The sequence below is a fragment of the Asterias amurensis genome, chromosome 2 (genome assembly GCF_032118995.1).
Source record: "Asterias amurensis chromosome 2, ASM3211899v1".
Taxonomy (NCBI): Eukaryota; Metazoa; Echinodermata; class Asteroidea; order Forcipulatida; family Asteriidae; genus Asterias; species Asterias amurensis.
In genome coordinates this window covers 23,290,464-23,309,223 of record NC_092649.1, presented here as the reverse complement: position 1 = coordinate 23,309,223, position 18,760 = coordinate 23,290,464, and the positions used below count along the sequence as shown (strand labels likewise).

General features: G+C 38.3%; 2 protein-coding genes across 5 annotated transcripts in view; both read right to left on the bottom strand.

Annotated features, from left to right (window-relative positions):
• Positions 1-18,760, bottom strand: part of LOC139954245 (U6 snRNA-associated Sm-like protein LSm3) — a 514,674-nt gene that overhangs the window by 237,256 nt on the left and 258,658 nt on the right. The window lies entirely within an intron of this gene.
• Positions 1-18,760, bottom strand: part of LOC139954197 (uncharacterized) — a 55,397-nt gene that overhangs the window by 35,255 nt on the left and 1,382 nt on the right. For 3 of the 4 annotated variants that reach the window (XM_071953905.1, XM_071953907.1, XM_071953904.1), the window contains one exon: positions 8,110-8,359. In XM_071953905.1, the coding sequence (XP_071810006.1) occupies positions 8,110-8,359 (250 nt within the window). Of the gene's footprint in view, positions 1-8,109; positions 8,360-18,477; positions 18,603-18,760 lie in introns of all 4 variants that reach the window. The other variant, XM_071953906.1, reaches the window with a different exon arrangement.

Sequence of the window (18,760 nt, the reverse complement as noted above, 5' to 3'; positions counted from 1 at the left end):
CTTACAAACTTTGATGTCTTTCTCTGTACTCTGCATCCTGGAGACGAGGTACTTGAAGTCGTCCACCTCCTTTAGTGATGAACCTCCGAAGGTCTTTAGCAGAGCATGATCCCCAATGTTGTTTACCATATACTCTTCTTGGCATTGAGATGGAGACCTTTCTCACACTCCGATTAAACTCTGCTGAGTAGCTCTTGTGCCTCTATGATGTTGTCAGACAGTAGGGCTGTATCATCTGCGAAGTCTAGGTCAGAGAGGGTCACTGGGCCAATTCTTCTAGACTTTCGTGGGGTGATGGTGAAGCCTAGATCCTCGTGTTTTTTGAGGGCTTGTCTCAGGGCGTAGTCAAGTAAAATGATGAATAAAAACGGAGCCAGCATGTCGCCTTGCAGAACTCCTGCCAAGATTTCGAACACGTTGCTTTCTCCGTCCGGGCTGATGATTTTGGCAGTGGTATTGGTGTACATGGTTTCGATAGCTCGAAGAAGCCGTTGTGGGATTCCATACGCCTTCAAGATTTTGATCATCTTGCCTCTGTGTATGGAGTCAAAGGTCTTTTTGAAATCTATCAGCCGCCAGTTTGTTGTTCTTTACTTCCTCGATAATACGGCGGAGGGCTAAGATCTGTGCGACAGTAGAACGTTTTTCTCTGAAACCGTTTTGATTGTACCTGAGTTTAGGGTCAATGGCTGCTCTAATTCTATTCAGGATCAGCAGGTTATAGGTTTTGGCCATGGTGCAGGTGAGACTGATTCTACGGTAGTTGTCTGGTGAGGACAGGTTTCCAGATTTTGGGATTGGGATTATGTTGGACAGGGACCACTGGGTGGGCATGTTGTTCACAATCAGGGCCATCACCCTATTGCAGAACTCAAGCATTATGGGCCGAGGTGGTGAGATAAATTTGCCTCTTAAAAATGCAGTTAATTCTTCTGTGATCGTGGGAGTGATTGGACTTGCAACAAAATGTGTTAATTATTTATAGTTGGCTCTAAAATCTTGGGATCAGTTGGCCTTGCTGCAAAGAACAATCATCGGTTGTGGAATTTAAACCTCGCTTGGTGCCAGCACGAGCGCAGTCTTTCTGTAGTCTAGTACACGAGTGCAAAACGGCAGAACTTGTTTTCTCAGAGTGTCAAATTGTATAATGGAAATTTGCAATTTAAATAAATAATATAAAAAGATACTCGTTGAACATAAGTTTTGGTTCAGCAGAAATTTTTGTATCTTATGTGGATTTTAATCCGTGCAGCGTCAGCCCTAAAGTACACAACCCGATGCTATGGAGGGCCTGAACTCCAAAGGCCTGTTCAGAGACAGGGTAATGGGGCGTACGTGGTGTATCTCTGCTTGCGGGGGGTGCGTCAGAATTATGCAATTATTATTATCAGCGCAGGACGTAAATGCGTCGCGCAGTTGGCGAATCTATCGCCATTTACAAAACACGCCGAAGGAAACACCGAGGGTTTAGCAGTGTACATTTACAAATCAGTTGCGCACACAAAAAATGGCCGCTAAGGTAAGCTCAGCCAAACAAACAGAGGAAGATGTTAATAATAACAATTTTGGGCAGTTAAGTCAAATGAGGCTTATATTTACAGGCAAAGGGAAATATTGAGTGAAAGCGGCAGATATAAAAATACGTCCTTTTGCATTGTTTCCCTCTTCCCCCTTGAAGTGGGCAACATTAAAAAGCCTGGTGTTTGCAACAAAACAAAACGAAAATATTTTCCCTACAGCATGACAATGGTGTGGCATTTTTACGTGTTCGCAGTACCTCAACGGTCAACGGGACATGTTTTTGTTTTGTTTTTAGGAGTATGGCAGGTACCTACAAAATACTCAAAACGTACACTTTGGGGAGTATTTTTCACCACTTCACAAAATCAATCCGGAGGAAACAACAGAGACGGCATGTGAAGGGTGTACCCTTCGGTGGGTAAATGTCATGGACTAAGAAGAAAAAAAGAAATGGCATGCGTGTAGATGGATTAAAGAGTTCCCATTTGACAATGTCTAGGGTGAAGGCAAGATCTGTGGCTTGCAATGGGTCAACTACACAGATTGTGGTCTTTTAGTATGGAGGCAGACTTCTAGTACTGTTGCAGTTTCGGAGTACAATCGGACGCAAACTCACCCAAGGGAGTTGTCGAGAAAAGTCACTTTTTTCTACGGGAAATTGGACAGACCGGTTGGCTTTGCATTTGACCCTGTGGCCCTCCTTTCAAGCGTGTCAAAAGGGGCTAGACGAAAAGCCGCTTATGTTTCTTTCTAAAGACATAGGCAGCCTCCAGATCCCCTATGAGTGGTGACCAAATCTAACGTTGTTCAGTCGACGGAGGCTGCGGTCGGCGATAGAAGCTGAATGGTTTTTTTTATTTTATACTTTCCAGTATATAGACAAGGCTTTCCTTAGGTTTCGGGCATTAGAATTTTTCTAAACAAGTACATGTATATATCAGATGGGAAGAGCATCATGCAATGCGTGTGGTAGTGTCGGATTCTTTGGCCAAAGAATGACGGGCTTTGGTTGGATAGCCTCACAGGATGTTCAATGGAGCGTGGAAGGAAGGCGAAGATGGGTAAGTTGGACAGATTGATGCCATCTTGTTGTCAAGTAGCCTAACAGCATGAACAGTGAGGTTTTGCATGGTGAATATAACAACTTAAAAACCCAAAAAATTAAACATCTGTGGAAATATTTTCATCATGGGCTGCGGAATCTATTTGGTTTCGTGGTATGCAGTTTGTCCTACACGGTGCCGTTGAGATATTGTTGCGTTGGTCATCGCCAAATTGAGGAAGTTGTGTCAGGACAGAATCTAACTATGATGATTTTGAAGCATTATGGCAATTTATGTTTCTTTTTAATAAGCTCACACGAAACAGTCAGGCCGAGCTTAACTGCAGACTCAACGTTTTCGTACAACTTCCAGAAGGTAGTTCGGAGGTTTTTTTTGTTTAAATGCCGGTTGCTGACCATCATACAGTTGGGATTAACTATCTAGACGACAACTCTACCCGGATGGTGTAGTCAAGTTTGATTGATAGGACACACGTGTAGCCTCATACGGAGGGTGATGAACTTACACGGCAACCTCACAAGGACACAGAGGTACCAATTAGAGCTCCATGCTATGGATGAAATTTGACCGAGTGCCCGACAGCGGCCACTCAAATCAGCTCTGTGTTTGTTTGCTAATTTTTTAGTATAATGCAAACCAGTTTAAGCATCTACATGTACTTCAAGCTTTTGGTCTTACCCAGCATATCAAGGAGCCGACTCATAGTCTCGGTCATTGCTTGGACCTTGTCATAACTTGTGAAATCTCCCCACCAATTGTCTCAAACTTTGTTATTCTACCCGGATTATCAGTCCATTATGCAGTCATGTGTAACTTTAGTCTGTGCAAGCCCAAAGTCCCAACCGTTACTATAAAGAGCCGACAATGGAAACATGTGAATCCTCTCGAAGTGTTCCGTGACATAGGCACTCATTTAGCAAATCTAGAAGTTAATCATGACTGCTTGGATTCCTATGTCAGCCAATATGAGAGTACAGTAAGTGACATCTTGGATAAATACGCACCTTGGAAACTGAGATCAGTCAGGGTCCGAACTGAAGTCTCCTGGTTCAATAATAGTATTCGTATAGCGAGAAAGATCTGTCGTCAACTGGAGCGGAAGTGGTGGAAAAATGGCAAACTGGCAATACAACGACAAGAATATCACAACCAATGTAAAGTAGTTAGGAATTTGATCAACCAGGCAAAGATCATCCATCATTTATCTCAAGTACAAGAATCCTCAGGAGATCAAAAGAAGTTCTTCAAGATAATTGGCAAGTTGTTGCTCAAACCCAAAACCCCTGTCCTTCCATCCACCTACAATAACCAGGACTAAGCAAATGAGTTCCAGAAATTCTTTGTCACCAAGATTTCAGACATCCGCTCATCATTTTCATCAGTCCCTTACAACGTGCCGCAGACATTGCCACATCTTAAACCAGAGTGTAGACTACATGTATCTATGTTTGAGCCAGACACTGTTGCTGAGATTCAAAGGGTTATTATGAAATCTCCTTCAAAATCATGTGAGCTGGATCAAGTATCAACATCCATGATGAAGCAAAACATTGATATATTTGTACCCTACATCACTAAGCTTGTAAACGAATCTCTCAGTTCTGGTTGTTTCCCCAATAGCCTCAAAGTTTCCTACATCAGGCTGCTCATCAAGAAACCAAGCCTGGACAAGGAGATATTCAAAAACTACAGACTGGTTGCAAACTTAAACTATCTTGGAAAAGTCATCGAACGAGTAGTGTCATCATGTATTTCTGATCACATTCATACTTTCAATCTGTCCGACGTGTTCCAGTCAGCATACAAGCCATGGGACCGAGGCTGCACTAGTCCGTGTGAGCAACGATTTTCTCTCTTCTATGGACAATGGTAACCTTACAGCACTAGTCCTGCTAGACTTAAGTGCTGCTTTTGACACTGTTGATCATAACATCCTTCTCTCTTGGCTCCAGAATCACCTTAGCATAGAGGACACAGCCCTATCTCCACAATAGAACTCAGCATGTATGTATTGGCACTGCGATATCCGACCCTGCTGTTTTGAACTACTCTGTGCCACACGGGTCGGTACTCGGCCCGCAGTGGTTTACGCTGTACACTTTCATCATCCTCAAATTTAATCCGAGTGTACGCAGACAACACTCGGCTATACATCACATTTAAATCTTCTCAAGAAAACGCCAATGCATCTATTGCAAGACTTGAGAAATGCATCCAAGAGATTCGACGTTGGACACAACAAAAATTCCTGAAGTTAAATGTTGATAAGACAGAGTTCCTTTTATTTGGGTCACGTCAACAGTTAACTAAGGTTTCAGTGCCATACATCTCCATCGGTGATGCTCGGATAGCTCCCTCGCTGAAAGCTCGGAACTTGGGGGATATTTTTGATTCTAACAATAGGGCCTAGCGGTTTAATTGTCATAACACAACACTTTGGGATCAACAAAGCCAATACATCCTGCATTGTGGCTCGCGAAAATGGGCAATTCACCCAAATTTCAACATGCTGCCTGACCATGAAGGAGAAGAGTCTCCAAAACAAAATTTGGTCCAGATTATTAGATGTATGATGGTGGGTAAGTGTTGCCAAGGTCAAAAGTCACCGAAACTTTCAATGTTTAACCACATGTGCCAATATTATACACACATGCAATGTTAAAGGGGCACACGGGCTCCCGGTTTACGCAATTTAGGGGTGTAATTTAATCAAAATGTCACGTAATTAGCGAAAAACAATGAATAAACCAAAAAGCGATAAAAGGCCAGTGTACCTTGAGGAAGTCTCAAGCGTCCTTGTGAGAATGTATTTTGAAACGTAAGCGTAGCTGCAAATGTTGAAACGTAAGCCTAGTTTGACGTGGATGGAAAGCGTACCTTTTGATTATAGCAAAACTGGAACCTACATGTAAACGTATCGTGGATTGTATAAGTGTAGCTGAGTAGCTGCGTAGCTTGGAACGTAACCATATCTTTTGGAACGTAAGCATATCTTGGAACGTAAGCATAGCTGGGTATCTTGGAATGTAAACAGAGCTGTTTGAAAGCATACCTTTTGTTATTACAGCGTAACTGAAGGAACGTAAGAGTATCCTGTAATGTAAGCCTAGCTGAGTAGCTGTGTGGCTAGAACATAACCTTATCTTTTGGAACCTAAGCATCACTTTGAACGTAACCATAGCTGGGTATCTTGGAATGTAAACGTAGCTGTGTATGGAACGTAAGCATAACTTGAGTCAGGATTGAAAGAGTACATGTACCTTTTGTAATTATAGCGTAACTTGAAGGAGCGTAACTTGAAGGAACGTAAGCAAAACTAGGAATGTAAGCATAGCTTGGAACGTAAGCATTATCTTGGAAGGTAAGCGTAGCTGGGTGTCTTGGAACAGAAACGTAGCTGCGTATGGAACATAAGCGTAGCTTTTGACTCAGGAATGAAAGCATACCTTTTGTTATTATAGCGTAACTGAAGGAACGTAAGAGTATCTTGTAATGTAAGCCTAGCTGAGTAGCTGTGTGGCTAGAACATAACCTTATCTTTTGGAATGTAAGCATCACTTTGTACCTTTTGATATTATAGCGCGTAAATATCACTTCAATCACAGAATTAAAAAATAATATTTTCTTGGGGACAAAATTATGCTTTGAGGGAATTTTGTTTTAAAATCATTATTTTTGTTTCAACCTTAAGCATTAAGCCTAAGCTACTCACTCAATAACACTGTCAATATAACAAAATGCGGTATTCCTAGTTTTTTCAATTGCCTGAAAACTCCTGGTAAAAAGAAATTAGGAGTCACGAAACAAAACCGAGCATAATATTGGACACTGCGATCATAAGAAATAACGGATTCAACACGAGGTGTAGGCCTACCGACTGACAAACCCACGATGACAAACATGTACTTTGATGTCTGGCTCCCAACCCCTCCCAAGCTCACGGCAAGACCCGCAAGCTAGCGCCCGCGATTATATTCCCAACCCACAAAACATGGCATGTAGGGTCTGTCATATGCCCCAAGGCTTACGTTCCCATAGCTCCACGCCATGGGGCCATTTAATAAGCTTTCAAACACACAGACTCTTTAAATGCAAATCTTATGGCAAATATCTTACCTTGGATTTTTTACCATTATTTACATTTTGTAGCGATAATTTGAATACTCGACCATTTTTGTCAACAGGCCCCTAACTCATGTTAATAATTTTTTGAAAAAAAAAAAATTTCAACAATGGGTTTGGTAAGTTACTTTAAGACGGCTGGAAGTAAAACTAGCCCGGAAGGTCAACTGATTGTTTGTACCACTTTTTGGTTAGAACAATCACGCGACTTTAATTTTTGTTTTAAAATGCTCAAAAACGGCAAAATTTTAGGATTTTTAGTAGTTTAGATTTTTAGATTTATTTTTTATTTTTAGTAGTTTGTGTAGCTTTGTACATTGAATACATGTAAGCTTGAATAAATTTGCCCCTCCAAGGGGAAAAAAAAAAATAAATTCTTTTTTTAGGATTTTTCTTAGGGACTGTTCTTCTTCATTCCTGGAAGACCGTTGAAGTCACATCCTAGTCTATTTTGTAGCCCAAATAGCCCAATTCAGCCAGTGTGACCCTTTAAGCTTTCTGATTCTCAATATGAGAATACAGGTATGTGGGGTCTAAAAATTTCAATTATTTTTTGGGGAAGATTAAATTATTGTTTTGATCAGCCCTGTATAGAGAAGGGGGATGAGATACACTGTTTTGAGGTCAAATTTGGGGTTTTGGGGTACAAGTCACCCAACGTATCAATGGACCGATCCGGCCTGTCAATCAAACTGTGCGTGTTCACCCATTTGACCAATCACATCAATGATTGTGGTTGGACAAACTCGGTCATGCGTACGCATATATTTGGCATGCGCGGCAGAATCGTGCTGAATGTCATTGGGGGTGATGTCTTGCTCACGTGCGCGGTGAGCGGAGCCAAGTGGAAAGCCGGAACGGTCCATTAATAGTTTTCGCAAATTAATTTAAAGGCGCTCTACGCAAAATATTCAATGGCGCGGCTTGCGTGCACTCTGAGGGCAGAACCGCCCCAAGTTTGACGGGTCATAATTTCAAAACGACTTGGAGTTAAAAATTTGTTTGGCTTTTGTTTATTATATACCCATGCAGATGATTGTTAGAAATGAAATGAACAGCCAAATCTGAGAGGTGACCTGTAACCCAATGGTTGATTTGAAATGAAATGACCCTAAGATTCCAAATCGTCCATAAATAGAATCATTGACTTGCCTCTCGTCATGCTAAAATACTATAATAAAACTATGGTCACAGACCAGTGATTCTGTGGTATTCCTTATTTGTTCAGCAAAAGAAATCAGTCTGGAATTCTGGGATTACAAAATAACCCTTAGTCCCTCTTTAAACAAGAAGCATAGCATGGTACATGTAGGTTCAGTGTTATTCAAAGCTGAAGAATAATATGGAACACCTTCAACAATTTCAGGTTGAAATTTCTTGAATAATGAGCATTTATACCTACCTTGGGAAAAGATGTTGTTGTAGTCTGTTCTGAGCGTTCTTTATGATCTCCACCACCACCATGTATCAATTCTGGGAGTTGAATAGATGGCTGCTTCATGGATAATGTAACAGATTCAACAGTTTTTGTTGGAGATGGACAATTGGGAACAGTGAAGAACTGTGTGGGGTTCTGGATGATGGGGAAAGTTTGTTTGTTTGGATCTGGAACAGTTGTCATCTTGTCCACTACCATTCTTGTGGTCATATTGCTGTAAGTGTAAGTGAATCAAGTTCATTGACTGATTACTCATTTTTACTAAAAAGTCAACAAATAATTACAAATTTCTATGTAGGCGCACAGCAGGAGATGCTTCCTGGTGCATCTAGGCACTCAGACTAGATGAACTTGTTTCTGAAATAATAGAAAATGTATTGATTTGTAAAAATTAAATTAAAGAGGCTGTATTGTTATGATCAAAGCCAGGCCTTTGGCTGTAGCCTGTGGACTTATAACTCTCATGCATTAACAAAACAAGCAAAGATTACAACAGCGCCTCCCACCTAAATGTAACGATTAAGAATGGCATGCCAATAGACCATAGAGTTATTGACTAGAGCACCAACACCCTGTTATTACACGCACTAAGGTTTTGAAGCAGTTTGGGCGCTTCCATGGTTATGTAAAAAGTTAACAAACCAATACAAAAGCAGTTGCAAAAGTAAGCGCACACGCTGAATGTAAAAGAAATAACGTCAATGTGTGTCTCTCAAAATTATTCGGTAGTCACGCAAGACTTAACACATCAAACATGTCTGCTCCCAGTGTGGCTTCAGAATGCAGAGCAAGTTAGCGCTCTAGTCAACATAGCTCTATGCAATAAACACAGAAACTTGGGCTCTGTACTCATTTTGAAAAACTTAAGATTGCATTTTCGTACTCGATATGGAGTAAAAGAATTATCTAGAGTACTTTTAAATGCCGCTCAATTGGATCTTGAATGTCTGTAGTAAACCTGCCGAGGTATCAACATTTAAGCGTTAGCGTAAACATTGTCAGTCAAGTAGCCATTTTTTGAGGATTTTTATGTTGGTCTTTTAGTAAATTTTCTAAAAAAAATAAGCATATTTGTGGTTGGGTATTCCTACCGAGAAAATCCTAGCAAAATGTATAGAACAAAATAGAATTAATAAATTTATAAAATTACTAGAATACGCCTAATTACTTTCCATGGGGCTCTACTAAGTTAAATGTAATATTACTAATAACAACAATTTTCTTTTAAATTATAAGTAAAGAGCCCCAGATACTGCTGGGTCTAGCAATCATCCCACATATATCGCACTAGCATTATAAGCCACTCTCTGTGTTGACAATTTATCAATGATGTTTTATGGAGGAAAATAATAAGATTTCATTAAACAATCACCCCTCACCAAGGCAAAATACAATTGAAAATTAATTGTAAACAAAGTTGGTGTGATGTTTCCATTCTGAAAGATGCTTCACCAATTAAGAACCATAATAAAAGTTTTGAGACCTAATTAAAGGGCGGACCGGCTCACCATTTACGCAATTTAGTGGTGGAGAATCATAAATAATGTCTTTGTAGATGGTTGCTGTAAAAAAAAATCATCAGAATGCCACTAATTAGCGAAAATGAAACAACAACAAAAATGGTAAAAGCCCAGCGTACTCGTGTTTCCAGCCGTTTCAACAGTCAAATCTTTGTGACATTGTCGCACAATGTTGTAAGTAGACTGGTGCAGTGGTGCTTTTTTATAGCAACGTTTTACTATGACGCAGCATAAGGATCCAGTCTATCCACGTACATGTATTATAAACAACCAGCATAAATATACGGGTCAGGTTCCTTCGATGATGGAGGTAGATTTTCGTGCTTCCACATACATCCAAAGATCATCATGAAGAACACAAAGAAACTAACCCAAAATATGATGGGACAATGACAAGTAAATAAAGCAAATGTCCCTACACCAATAATCTAGGCCTACTACTGCATAGCCATGATGCAGTTTGGAATGTGATCGTGGCGTTACATGCTCACGACGTGCCAGGACCCAATTGCATAATGCCTGTAGTGGAACAAAAATTTGCTGAGCACAAAATAGTATTGCATAGCAGAAATTGATACCAGCCACATTTTAATTAAATTTGAAATTGTGATCTTGTGGCTGGTGCCAAACTTATTTTTAAACAGTAAAAAAAATTTGTCAACAGTATTTTCTGCTTAACAGATGAATCAATGGGCCCTGTTATTCACAGTGAAATTTTTTTTAATCTTAAGGCATTCGAAAGCGTCTTTGTGAGAATGTATTTTGAAACATAAGCGTATAGCTGCAAAACTTGAAACGTAAGCCTAGCTTGGAATGTAACCATCTTTTTGATCGTAAGCACATCTTGGAACACAATCGTAGCTGGGTATTTTGGAACGTAAGCATAGCTGCGTATGGAACATAAGCGTAACTTGTCTCAGGATTAAAAGTGTATCCCTTTTAATATTATAGCGTAACTTGAAGGAATGTAAGAGTAGCTTGTAATGTAGCGTAGCTGAGTAGCTGTGTAGCTTAGAACGTAACCTTGTATATTTTGGACGTTAGCATATCTTGGATTGTAAGCGTAGCTGGGTATCGACTCAAGGTGTACCAACTGACAAACCCACGATGAAAAACATGTTCTTTGATGTATGGCTCCCAACCCCTCCCAAGCTCACAGCAAACCCGCAAGCTGGTACCTGTAGATCATAGTGCCCGGGATTATACCTCCCGTCCCCACAAGACACGGCATGTGCGGTACGTAGTATGCCCAAAGGCTTACGCTACCATTGCTCCACGCCTTGGGGCCATTTCACAAGTTTTTGTTCCAGGGACGCTTTGAATGCGAATCTTACGTTAGAATTTTCATAATTACTTACATTTTGTAGCGATAATTTGAATACATGATCTTTTTCGTCAATTACTCGTTCATAATTTTGTAAAAGATTTCGGAAGCTCACGTGATTGTTTGTACCACTTTTAGTTTAGAACAATCATGTGACCTTCTTTTTTGTTTTAAGATGTTCAAAAACGGCTAAATTCTTCATTTCTGGACACTTTTGAAGTCACTTCTTCTTAGTTAGTCTATTTTGTAGCCCAAATAGCCCAATTCAGTCAGTTTGTCCCTTTAAATAGGCCCCTACTACTAGTACTATAGAAAACCATAGTTATAACAGGAAATATAGCCTCCATCCTGTCCATGAGAAAACTAAACTGGGGGAGCTTTGTGTACTGCCTTTTTAAATTTGTTGAAATCTTCGGCCAACTACTTCTACCTCATGGGCAACCGACTGCTCTGCAGCCATCATTTTCTTCAGAACGCCACAAACTGGTGTAACTGTAAATTCAGTGTGCATCACGGCGGCTAGTTTGTTATCCGTCATTACTCATTATCCGATTTTTATTTTTTAACCCTCATATCAACATTATTATTAATATTAATATTAAAATTTAAACATCAGCTTGTTGATTCAACTATCATAGCCCACCTTGTTGAGCTGTTTATGGCTCCGCTTTGAACATCATTCTTTAAAAGCGGAGCCATTAACAGCTCAACAAGGTGGGCTACAATTATCACTGTTATTTATACGCTTTGTTAAAAATAATAAGAAAAAACATTAAAAATAAATTATAAAAAACAGATTTGAAAGCCAGTAGTTATTCACTCGTTTTATTATAAAAAAAAAATTTGGCAAGTTACCAGGATGGTCATTTTCAAAATTTAATAAAAACATATTTTGAATAAAATGAAGACAACTGCTTGCTATAGAGTCATACACAGAGTCTCAAAGAACACTTGTAGTCACTGCAGATGTTTCTTCCATGTATGGCTTCTGGTAAAAGCACTACAGGATCATTAGTGAGCCATTTCGCACATAACTATTTTCCGTCCAATTTTAAGGTATTTTCTTGATACTAGTTTCTATCAATTAGTGAAATAGGAAACCAGAAAGTTTAACATTTTCCCAAGGTTGTTTAGCCCAGCACTAAGTACAATTGTTTTCATAATCTCAGATGTGCCGGTTTAAGTGTGACAAAGTGTTAAAAACAGCAATGCAAATTTCCGTCCACAACTTTGTTATGTCCGAAATAATACATTTCTCTTCATAACATGTCCCCCTAGTAAAGAAATCATTCAAGTTAAAGGAACACGTTGCCTTGGATTGGACGAGTTGGTCCATACAAAGCGTTTGAAACCGTTTGTTATGAAATGGATATGGTTTGAAAGATGTTTTAAAAGTAGAACATAATGATCCACACAAGTATCACTCAAAACTGTACGGTTTCTTTTTACGTCCCGAACTATCACGGTAGGCCATTTATGGGAGTCAACCATAAATGGCCGACCGTTTTATTGGACGAGGTAAAAAGAAAACCAAGCAAATTCGAGGCATATTTGTGTAGATCATTGTATTCTACTTTTACAACATCTTTCAAACCATACATTTTATATCAAACAGTTACAAACGCTTTTTATAGACCAACTCGTCCGATCCAAGGCAACGTGTTCCTTTAATAGATGTAAAAAGTGGTATTGACTTGTCAATTAATAATAATCTTCACCTGAAACAGTTACAGCTAAACTCCACAAGGGAGGTGGATTAAGAACTTTCCGTCCACATGAGGTATGTCCGAAATAGAAGTTATGTCCGAAACGTGTCCAATGGAAGAATAAACATTTTGGGGCAAGTTAAACATTGAAATTATGACACTTCTTGTTATGTGTATTGAAGAATGATACTCAAAAACATATAGAACCATTAGTAAGTTTTTAAACATTTTACTCCAAAATATACTGAAAAACCCATTTCTGACATAACTGCTATGTCCAGAATTCACTTAATGCATCATTTTTTATGATTTAAACTTATTTTGTATGTGGGTGAAGTGAATATATATGTACTTCATCAATTCAACTAACTAAAAACATAAATTGCCATTTGTGAAATAAATAATACTTCAATCGAACATAAACTACAAAATGATCATCACATTTGAAGTCTCTCTCCCAAAAGGCCCAAGCTTTTAATGTGGGAAGTTAAGAATGATGATATAAAGAACCCTTTTTTCTTGAGTCTCAAATAATGTGTAGCTAATTTATTTGCACCAATTATCCCAAAGTACATGTAATGATGAAATTTGAAGTGTTTTGTTCAAAATTAACTTTCCTTGTGTGGACATTGCTGTTTCGGACATAACTTAAGACAGTGGACATACAAAATGGTGGGCCATGGCTCTAGTCAACATGTAGGTAATGAAAAAGATAAATTGTTCAAATTTCCACAGGAGTGTGTGTCTGGGTGGGTTTGGCTTACATCTCTGTAAGAATATGCATAAAACCTGTATTTGATGATGTACACAGTATAATACGTACATAGACTACATGACGGTATACTACAACAAGCACTACTTCTGCACGCAAATAGCACACTGTATACCACACTTCTGCTGCAGTGCATAGGTAAGTGATAATTGTGTTGTCTTAAAACAACCATAATACCTGAATTTAAACTATTTTATGTTTTTGTAGGCTTAGAAAACAAAGAGCAGATGTAAATTTTGTTGCAAAAGGAAATAGGTAAGATCTGACTGTTTCTGTATCTGAGATCGTGACTTAAATTGCTTATTATTGTAAATTAAAATTAAGGTCATATTGTTATTGCTTTCCTCTTAAACCAAAGTTTCTTTAATTTTTTCAAACTCAGGTTGTCAAAAAAAGGTTACTTTGTTTGGCCAACTGGAGAGGACAAGGAGTGGAAGTCATCATGGGCATCCCTAAACATGGTGATCTCTATTCCAAACGCTATAATAATGACTCAAGGAACGCACGCAGGTGGAGTGATGATGATGTGTCACAAATTTAACAAAAGCTTGGCGTTATTGTAAAGCATGGGTATTTACCTGTCATCAATATCAACCAAAATGAAAGACAATTGTGTTCAAGTTAAATTTGTCTGTATTATATGATGTTTTTGGCAGCTACTTTGTGTTAAAATGTCTTTTGAGTTTAAGTTTGTTGTTTTAGTTCTCTTCAAACATATGTCACGTACTTTTTACTTTGAAGATGGTTCAGGTTTTGACATGGTTTCACTGAAAAGGCCTTTAACTTGCTACACTCCGTAATCTGTATTTAGGTAAGGCAGCTTAATGTTATTTGGGGAATATCTTGTTAGTAGACCATCTGTTGCCTTCCAGTAGTAGATTCGTATTGAACACACTGCGATGCTACAGGACATAGTTATGGCCGAAATTAGATATAAATTTCAAAGTTATGTCCATAATATAATGATATGACTGAAAGCAAGAGATCCCACATCATGATTTACAATTATTTATGTACCAAGCCATCAGTTAAATACAAAACAGGTGTCTGGTAGTGTCATGTCCATGTAAAACTATGTAATGTCTACAAAGATGTATGTCCGAAATGTCCACATTGTCCAAAGTTATGTCCGAAATTGTGCACCTAAAGAAATCGTATCTTTTAAACCAATAACACTCTAAACTTCAATGATTGTATGAACGATCAGTAATTGGTTAGTTAGTATGTGTAAACACAAGCATTGATATGAGACTAGGACTATTTGATGTTCAGTTACACTTCAAAGTATGTGCGCTTGTCATGAAAAAAACCTCTGAAATTCACAATTTTTTCTTAAAACAGCCATATAGTATGGTGGCCCTGAAGGGACATCGCACATCGCAAATATCTTTGCAAATATTTGCGATGTCGCAAATATCTTTGCAAATATCTTTGCATATTCTTGCGATTTTGCAAATATCTTTGCAGATATTTGCGATGTTGCAAATATCTTTGCAACAGATATTTGCAATGTCACAAGTATCATTGCAGATATTTGCGATGTCACAAATATCATTGCAAGATAGTTGCGACTATTATTGCAAATATCTTAGCAGATATTTGCGATGTCACACATTTAATCGCATACCTTGTCGCATACTTTGTCGCATAGTTTGCATTTTTGTGGCGAGAAATTTTTCAAGAGCCTAAAGGGCTTCATGACTTCAGATTCGTGATGATAAAACTTGTTCTTGCGGCAACCATTAAAATCCTCGGTTACCGTTCTATTAAATTGACAAATTTGTCTCTTTTGAGGGCGTTTTACTATCAATAACAACAGTCTTCATCTGATATACCACCCATGAGAAGGCGAACAGTTTGCATCAATGATATTAAGGTAAGTTTTGATATAAAATGTAATTTTTTATGGTAATTTACAGTAACTTAGTGCTGCATCTAATTTGTGAAAATTGTCTTTTGGTTTTATTCTCAACATTTACTGATGAAGATAAGCTACATTCAGGAATTATTTGACAGAATAATATTTGTGAAAGTAGGGCCTGTCTTCTTAACTTGTTTATGGTTTTATTTTTCGTTGGCAGACATCAAATTCCTTGTCTGCTGTTTAAAAACTAAAGTTGATTAAAAAACGAAAGTTGTTTATAAATATTTAATTATAATCCCCAGGCTGAGAGCTGGATAGTGATATTATAAATATTGCGGTTTCGCTTAAGCTGAACCGATTTTTTTAATACAAACATTACATTGAACCCTGTTGTTACTTATGAATTATATTTCACTTTGTTCCCTTTTTTTCAAGAAATGTTTTGTTGTAATGTAGGTCTACTTTTTAAATAATAATATTTCATATTGTTTACTTCTGACTGATGTACCAGGTATTTAGTAATTAATTTGAGTTTTCGGAAGGGAAACACATTTCTTGGCAACTTAAAAAAGGTTACATAATTACATAAATTTAAATATTAGCCATGAATGAATGAATGATGATACATGCACACCTGCATCATCTTATCAAGCAGGGGCTATAGTATATGGGTTGGGTGTTGGGGTGGGGGGGGAGACTTTGCTAGATAGAAGAACACCTTTTGCTTGTGGAATAAGGATTCCAACATTTTTCTGTAGAAGAGGACTGGCATTCATCATTATTCTTACTTGTATCAACTTTCATTGTTTTATTTTATCATGTAGGCCTACAAGTACAATGTAGAGTTGGAAGAGTGACTTTGGTGTGAGGAAAACCACCAGGCCGAGGTTCAAGTCTAATACTAATAGGGGCAAAAGGATACTTGAACATCCGCCCATATCTGTCAGGTACGTACGGTATGAATCACATAATTGGTTTTTACCCATATTATACACCGATGTGTGTTATATAAGCACTGTAAACTCAGTACTTAACTTACCCGAGTTCTGTGAAAACAAAAATCACAGGCAAATTACTCGGGTGGGATTCGAATCCACAACCTTTGCAATTCTAGAGCAATTTCATGCTAAACTAGACCACCGAGTTTGCCCAGTAGCTGAGGCAGTTTGAATCCTAAATTTTAGCAGCCGGAACTGCAAATGATATTAAAATTGCACTGGGTTACGAATATTCAGTTTGGTTTTTACTCTGGTAAGTGTTGAGTATATAGTGCAAACACCACATCGGTGTATATGGGTAAAAACCAAAATGAATACTACAAATATCAAGGCTGTGGCATTATTTACTCCGAAAAAGACGACAATCTAAACCCACCCGTATACACTGTGCGTAGTGTGTAATCACACCGCACGACCAACCAGTATACACTGTAACATTGCTGAACACTCGTTGTACTACTACTGTGCACAAGTCATCCGCACATGTACCACTAACCACATGCAGAGGCCGTGTACGGGGGCGTCATGTCGTCCGATGTGGTTAATTTTGCGCAGTGTACAATGTATACGCATGGGTTTTTACAGTGGCGTTTTTTCGGAGTGACAATTTGACTGCCGTAGCAAGGCTTAGCAAGGCTAACCCGACATCCTTTTGAGATGTTCCCGATAATCAGTGGTGATCTGGAGTTCGAGAGACTTCCAAGTCAATCCCCCCTTGAATGTTAACCTTTGTTTTTTATACCTAAGGGGGGGGGGCAGGGGGGTAAGAAAGAAAACGCTCTAAACCAACATTAAATCCCAAGAGCTGAAAATCAATTTTGTTTAAATACATTGTACAATGATCACCCGAATGGTTTGATTAATGCTATAATTTTGCAATTTATAATGTTGAGGGCTGCATTAATTATTTGATCATACATGTACTCAAGCATTGATTATTTGATCATACTAAAGTATTGATTATTTGATCATACTCAAGCATTGACTATTTGAAGGTTGTATCTTCTTCTAATTTCAGTTACAAGGATCTGCAGAAAAGCGTCAATGTGAGAAGCGTAACGTGTGCTACCCAGTTCCGCATCAAAGTGAAAGACCTGTTAGTTCATTTCAGAACAATATAAGATGTCATCAGTAGGCCTGGTGGGCAACAAGTGAAGTTTACTACTCATCTAGTGTCAAAAACATTGTAGTCACGACTTGGACACTAGTTGCGACTATTTTAAACTCCTAAGATACATTGCGGCAAGTTGTTTGCCGCAGGCCAAATCAAGTAAAATTAAAGTGCTAAAAGGATTGAAGTTGTTGGGAATAGTCAAGAGCGACAAAATTGGAGACTTCCCAACGCTAGGAGGCAGCAGACTTACCGGGTAAACTTCTATTGTTTATGTATGAGCTTGTGCATAATTCTGAGAACAATGGCTTTACCCAGTATGTCTGCTGCCACCTATCCTCCTAGAAAGTCTCCTGTTGGTTCACCAAGCAGTAGTCGTGACTGTTTTTGTAGTAGTCATGGTAGCACGTCGACTATCTGAGTAGTTGAAAAATGGTATTTGTAACTCGACAATGCAATCAATAGTCTCCACTTCGACACTTGGAATGTCACACTAGTCGCTCAGGTTCAGTCACCGGTAGAGGAAATATCACCTGTGATTCAGCAGAAGAAACTTCACCAGTGTCGATAAAGATATAAAGCTCAATTCTAACTGTAAAGTAACATAAAGCAAACTGACCTGTCCTTAGTTGCTAATTTTTACTAGCAACTATTCTACAGCTGAAAAATACAGTTAGAAAAAGCTTGATAATTCCGAAATACAAACCTAACAGTTGACGAAATAATCATGTTTCTTGACTTTTAAGTGGAGATCATCATAGTTGCAATGAACTTAAAAGTCGTTAAGTAACCTAACATTTTCCCAGCCTAATGGGAGAACACAAACACGTATTTATTAGCACCGTCTTTGTAGTCTTAAAAAATTATTTAAAAAATCAATTGCTGTAACCTGATACTTCTTTGGTTTATAAGTAACTCAATTTATGATAAAATAAAGTTGTCATTGTAGTGCAGTATAGCTTGTATGCAGTTTTTACTTGATAGTCAGAGTATGTTGTTTTTATTCTAAAAGAATGTTCTAGTTTTCAACAACTTACCTTTCGAAATTTCCCTGCTTTCAGTTTTAATGCAATTTCAATTCCAGTTTCATAAAGCCATGTTTTCAGAACATTTTCGGTCCGTTTTGTTGTTGATGAAAACAACCATCATTTGTTGGCTTTCACTATAAAATAAGTCATTTTTCAATCAAGTGAAGCTAAAAAGTGGGCTGCTTTAATTATTACAAGTTATTGAGGTATTGTTACAATGATTAAACCTTCAGAAAGCGAATATGCATTTGTTACAATACAAAAGGTATGATTATGTGTTTTGTGGTGGTGT